Source organism: Nansenia antarctica, assembly GCF_963989245.1.
Source record: "Nansenia antarctica genome assembly, chromosome: 2".
NCBI lineage: Eukaryota > Metazoa > Chordata > Actinopteri > Argentiniformes > Microstomatidae > Nansenia > Nansenia antarctica.
The window spans coordinates 75567480-75573528 of record NC_137675.1 but is presented as its reverse complement, the minus strand read 5'-3'; the positions used below and the strand labels follow the sequence as shown (position 1 = coordinate 75573528).

General features: G+C 50.0%; 1 protein-coding gene across 3 annotated transcripts in view; it reads right to left on the bottom strand.

The window, feature by feature from the left end:
• Positions 1-247: 247 nt before the first annotated feature.
• The window catches only part of myh10 (myosin, heavy chain 10, non-muscle), a gene marked incomplete at both ends in the record, with an annotated part of 73925 nt that continues 68123 nt past the window's right edge, over positions 248-6049 (bottom strand). For all 3 annotated transcript variants that reach the window (XM_080524176.1, XM_080524177.1, XM_080524178.1), the window contains 11 exons: positions 248-413; positions 701-873; positions 1276-1384; positions 2582-2790; positions 3093-3216; positions 3386-3474; positions 3703-3831; positions 4059-4220; positions 4701-4913; positions 5276-5488; positions 5885-6049. The exon at positions 5885-6049 is cut by the window's right edge and continues 84 nt beyond it. In XM_080524176.1, coding sequence (XP_080380302.1) covers positions 248-413; positions 701-873; positions 1276-1384; positions 2582-2790; positions 3093-3216; positions 3386-3474; positions 3703-3831; positions 4059-4220; positions 4701-4913; positions 5276-5488; positions 5885-6049 — 1752 coding nt within the window. The remainder of the gene's footprint in view (positions 414-700; positions 874-1275; positions 1385-2581; positions 2791-3092; positions 3217-3385; positions 3475-3702; positions 3832-4058; positions 4221-4700; positions 4914-5275; positions 5489-5884) is intronic.

Below are 6049 nucleotides of genomic sequence, written 5' to 3'. Positions count from 1 at the left end.
GTAGTATATTCAGAAGGAGGAGATGATAGAGTCAGTACTGTAGGCCCTGCAGCGTGTTCTATAAGAGGGTAAGGCAGAGTAGTGGTTCCCAACCGAGCCGTTCTGGAGCGGTAGAGGGGGGGTCTACTGCTGGTGTTTGGAGTGGGGGGGGGGGGTGGTGATGGGGGTACAAGGTAGAGGGGTGGGGGAGTAGGGAGGTTGAGGCCATGCTGCATGCGGGCTGAAAGGGAAGGGGGGCGGGGGGGCTCTACTCGGGCTGGGGGGGGGCTGCTGGTGTCTCGTTGGCGTTGGAGTCGGTGGTTTTGTTTTGTTCCGTCTCGTCGTCAGAGAGGAGGTCGAGGGAGGAGGCGCCCTCCACCTGGAGCTGACGCCTGCCTGAACGGCTGGAGGAGAAACTGATGGGGCCTCCACGCCTGGAGGAGAGGAGGGGAGGAGGGGAGGAGGGGAGGAGGGGAGGAGAAGGAGATGGGAGGGGGAGAGAGAAGAGTTAGGTAAGTAAAATCGTTAGGTAATAAATATAGAGCTGTACAGTTTGTGTGCGAAAAATAAAGTAAACTCCATATTAAACCATAAGTGAGTGTGTGTTTGTAGGTGTGTGTGTGTACAGTATGTGTGTGTGTGTGTGTGTGTGTGTGTGTATGTACAGTATGTGTGTATATGCGTGTGTGTGTGTGTGCGTGTGTGTGCAAGGCTCCCATACCTGAGGCGGCTCTTGAGCGTGTTGACCTCGCGGCCCAGACCTTCGCTAGCCTCCGTGGCGTCGTCCAGCTCCCTCTGGAGTTTCCTGCGGGAGGCGTTGGCTCTGGTGGCCTCCTCCTCAGCCTCCTCCAGCTGCCTCTTCAGCTGCTTCATACGAGAGTTGGCCTTCTCCATCTGACTCAGCCAGGAGGCAACACACACACACACACACACACACACACACACACACACACACACACATACACAGACACACACACAGACAGACAAACACACACACACACACACACACACACACACAGACACACAGAGACACACACATACACAGACACACACACAGACAGACAAACACACACACACACACACACACAGCAGCTCTGAATACTAATACTTAGAATACTGATACTCAGCAGCTCTGTGTAGCTAGAGGTTCATGGAAACAGCCTAGGAAGCATTTCAAACCTATTACTCCTTCCTTGAGCGAGTTTACAAGGGTGGAGAGAAAGGAGTAACTTATCCGATTGGAACCCACCCCACGAGATCCTGCACACTCCCAAACATCTGTAAGGAGCTCCTCACCTGTTCCTTATACTGGTCGGCATGGCGACGCTCGTCCTCCACCTGCATGCACACCTCCTTCAGCTTCTTCTCTGTCCTCCTCACGATCTTATTGGCTGCTGCTCTCTCCCTATGAGGACATGAGGAGAAAGGTTATAGAAGAGTTAGCAATCCGCAAGATCTGTTATACCCCGTTATATAGGCTTTCACATTTATATACACAGTGGTGTTTTTACATTAGGGGCATGTGGGACAGCGCCCCACCAGGTGGCATTGCGGTGTAAGATGCTTGTTACATCTGAACGTTGTGGCAAGATTTTATATTTAATACAAAATAGTGGAAGAGAAGTTGGACATAATGTTTAGGGCCATGCAGGCCAGAAGATTGGTCCTGCTTCAGGCTGGGGATAAAGTGACCCGTACATTCAAACAAGAATGTTTTGACAGAAAGAGATGGCTAAGTGCTAGCACCTCGAAACATGCACTGTTCTGTTTCCCATGCACGCTTTTTGGTGGAGACTGTTAAGGTATCGGCTGGTTTCAAGAGTTTTAAGACATTAGCAAGAAACACAATGGGACAGTGACGTTGTTAGGCCTGGGCATCCGGGGCTCTAGCCCTGAATGGTTTATGAATAGCCCCGGATCTCTGGATTCTGGGGAGATTATTTAAAAAAAAAAAAATCACCATCTACCGCGTTGCCATCAATTTAGCGCATCGTCGTCGATTTAGCGCAAGCCCCCACTCCTCCACCAAAAACTCTGCTAACAACCGCCCCGGCTACACCAAACTATGCTATCCATTAATTATGGATTGAGCCAATGGTTTCTCTATGGTATGGAGGTAGGGGTTGTTATGTTCTGTAAGTGTTGTGGGAGTGTGATATGAGCTGTGAAGGTAGGGCTAGTGTTAGGGATGGAAATGGACTGCACTTATATATATATATACACTTATATATGTAGCCTGTGGCTACAGGGGCATGCGGGGGCTGGGGTGGCCAGGGAGAAGTGGTCAGTGAGAGGCTCTGGATGGGGAAGGCTAGCGGGCCACTAGTGGTAGGTTAAATGGGAAATGGAAGCGCTTTACAATGGCCTCTCATTCACCCATTCACACACACATTCACACACCAATGGCGGCAAGCTAACATGCAAGGCGCCGGCACCGCTCACTGGGAGCAATTTGGGGTTCAGTGTCTTGCCCATGGACACTTCGACATGTGGCCAGCCGGGGCTCGAACCGCCGATCTGCCAACCTTGCGATCAGTAGACGGCGGCTCTATTCCTGCGCCACACCCTAACCCCTAAAGGTAGGAGGAGAGTGTGTTCTCACTTGGCCTCCTGCTCCAGCTGCTCCTCCAGCTGGATGATCTTGGCCTCCAGGGCGGTGATGGAGGCCTTGAACCTGTTCTTGATGGAGCCCTCCAGCTCGCCCAGCTTGGCCCGCAGTTCCTTGTTCTGGCGCTCCAGCTGCTGCCGAGCGTTCTCACTCTTCTGGGCCGCGCTGCGTTCCGCACTCAGCTCTGTGGACAGGGTGTCCACCTGGGGAGGGGGGGAGGGAGAGAGGGAGGTGTATAAGAGGGAAGAGAAGAATATATGAGAGACGGAGGAAAGAGGGAGCGAGTGAAATGAGAGGGCCTCATAGGTTTAGGGGCTAGAATCTCCCTTTCGATTTAAATGATGGGATTTAGGTTTAAGGATTAAATCACTTTAAATATGTTTCAGAACGTCCAAAAACTGAGGGGGTGGTGGTTCAGCATTACCATCATGATTACAATGGTTACATGACTACAATGATTATAAACATATACAGTACATTCAATGGATTCTTCCTAGACCCATACCTGCATGGTGGTTTTGCGGAAGCGGTCATTGAGCAGCTCCATGTTGCCCTGTTCCTCCTCAAGCTCCTCCTCCAGCTGAGCGATACGAGCCTCCAGTCTTCTCTTCTCGTCCATCAGGGCAGACCTGACACACACACACACACACACACACACACACACACACACACACACACACACACACACACCAGGTTTGGCTCTGCAACTATGTAGAAATGTACTGTAGTGTGGTTGAATGCAGGAATAGGGACGACCCAGACACGTGGGTCATGTTTAAGCTGAGGGGGCTCACTCACTTTCCAGAGGTGCTGTTGGAGATCTCGTCTGCCAGCTCATCTCGTTCCTGCTCAGCATGGCGCCGCCCCCTCTCTGATGCTGCCAGGTCCTGAAGCACAGGTTACAATCACATACAGGTTACAATCACATACAGGTTACAATCACATACAGGTTACAATCACACACAGGTTACAATCACATTTTTTAAAAAAAACTGTAGAACCAACCCAAGAGAACTGCATGACATGTACAGACAGGAGTTCTTCCTGAGCATGAGATCAGACCAGGAAAAAACCCTGGCCCTAGTTATGACAGGACCAGGACAGCCATGTCGTACCTCATGCAGCTGGAGAACCTCAGCCTCCAGGCTCTTGAGCTTCTTCTCGTTCTCCTTGGACTGAGAGAAGATCTCGTCCCTGGAAGCCCGGGCGTCCTCCAGCTCTCTGTGGTAGTCCTTCATCTGAGCCTGAGGGAGAGAGATGGAGGTGGAGTTAATACACCGGCATACTACAGTGTGAACCGAAACAGAGAGTCATACTGAACCCAAACAAGAAGTAGGTACTGTATAGTAGTATAGTAGTATACAAGAGGTACTGGAGAGTAGTTTTATTAGTAGAAGTATCTTTACACAAGCACAAGCAATACAGCACAGGTAACTATGGCATGGACGTTCTGCACGTGGGAATTTCTCACCTGGAGTTTGCGCAGTTGTTTGATAGCCTCATCGCGGGCCTTGTTAGCGCCCTCTATCTGTCCCTCCAGGTCCTTCAGGTCCATCTCCAGCTTCTTCTTGGCAGCTACAGCCAGAGCTCTCTGCTTCCGCTCATCCTCCAGCTCCGCCTCCATCTCACGCACCTGAGGAGGCGCAGGGGAGCAGGACACAACACTTAGTCATGAGCTTTTCATAACAGTTTATGGCCCCTAGTCATTGTTTCAGTTTTGCTTTGTTTGTTTTCTGTTTTGTCTGTCCGATCCTTCCCTTGTAAAGCGTCCTTGGGCTTTTTGAAAGGCGCTATATAAATTAAAGTTATTATTATTATTATTATTATTATTATTATTATTATTATTATAGTTATAGTAAAACACTTGTAAATCCACTTCGAAAGTCCTTAGAATTAATGTTTGTTTATTCACTATTTATTGAATATATTTCTATTCAGAGATGACGATGCATTAACAAACAATGCAGGTATTTTCCCTTTTCCCTTTTTCTGTTCCCCCTATTCACTGTTCACTACTTCCATTGAATAATTGTTTGAATCATTGTTATCTGGTGGGTTAGGGTTAGGGAAGGAATCTATTCTAAGAATCCATTCCTAGGAGAGTCCTCCTCACCTGTTTGACCAGCATCCTCTTCTTCTCGTCGTTCTGGTCGTCGCGTCCCTGCAGGTCCCTCTCGTACTGGGCCTTCATGGCCTGCATGTTGACCTCCAGACGCAGCTTGGCGTCCTCCGTGGCCTGCAGCTCGTCCTCCAGCTCCTCCAGCTGGGTACGCATCTCCTCCAGCTGCTGCTCCAGAGTACGCTTGGACTTCTCCAACTCATGGACCTGGAGATAGAGGGAGATGAAGAGGGAGGGAGGGAGGGTAGGAAAGGGAGATGGGGAGAGAGGGGGGGGCAGGAGAGTGAGACAGGGAGGGAGGAAGAGGGAGTGGGGGGATGGGGGGGGGGGGTTGTTTGTGAGAAGAGGTAAGACTGTAGAATGTTGCTGAAGGTTCTTCTCTTTGATTTCCTGTCTCCTATAAATAACAGGGCTTAACCTGACACCGTAGTCTGGCTCAACCATGTCTGGCTGTCACAACCTGATTTTAATTGAGAATTAAATCACATTGAGAATAAGGATGGTTCCCCTCACTACCAGCGTGGGCAGGGTAGGGGGGGGGTGGGGACAGTATTCAGTGTGACACTCACGTTCTTGCCCACGTCGTCCTTGGAGCTCATGAGATCCTCCATCTCGGTCCTCAGCTGCTTGTTGACTCTCTCCAGCTCCTCCTTGGCCTCCAGAGCCTCGTCCAGCGCCCGGGTCATAGACAGGCCTTTGGTCTCCTTCTCCCTGGCCTCCGCCTCCGCACGGTCACGCTCCTCTGCGTAGCGCGCAGAGATGCTCTTCTCCTCAGCTAGGAGCTGAATACAGCACACAGAGGGTTTAGCTTACAGAGGGTTGCTTGGTCTTCATACACCGTTGCACTGACATACAATATACACTAGGGCTGCACAACACTGTATATCGTGACACATTGTATGTAGCAATTTGATATTTTGGCGATATTGTGCGGCCCTAGTACACACTACACATATAGTGCAGTAATACACACAAAACTGCTACAGTATACTACAGATGACAGAACTTAAAAATGTGCCAATAATCAACTATCATTGTCCAGTATAAATGTAAAACGATAATTACTGTCATAACAAAGTCAAATCTCTTCGTCAACCCTGTCCTTGGATGTGCAATATCTCAAAACAACCCCGAAGGTCAACTTAACCATCTACTGTTTCTAAAGAGTGAACCCCGACCTGGTCAAACTTCTTCTGCTTCTTCTCCAGGTTGGAGACGATCTGTCTCTGGTGGTCCAGGTCCACCGTGAGGTCGTCCAGCTCCTGCTGCAGACGGGTCTTGGTCTTCTCCATCTTCTCGAAGGCAATGGCCTTCTCCTCCAGACGCTGGCTGGTCAGCTCCAT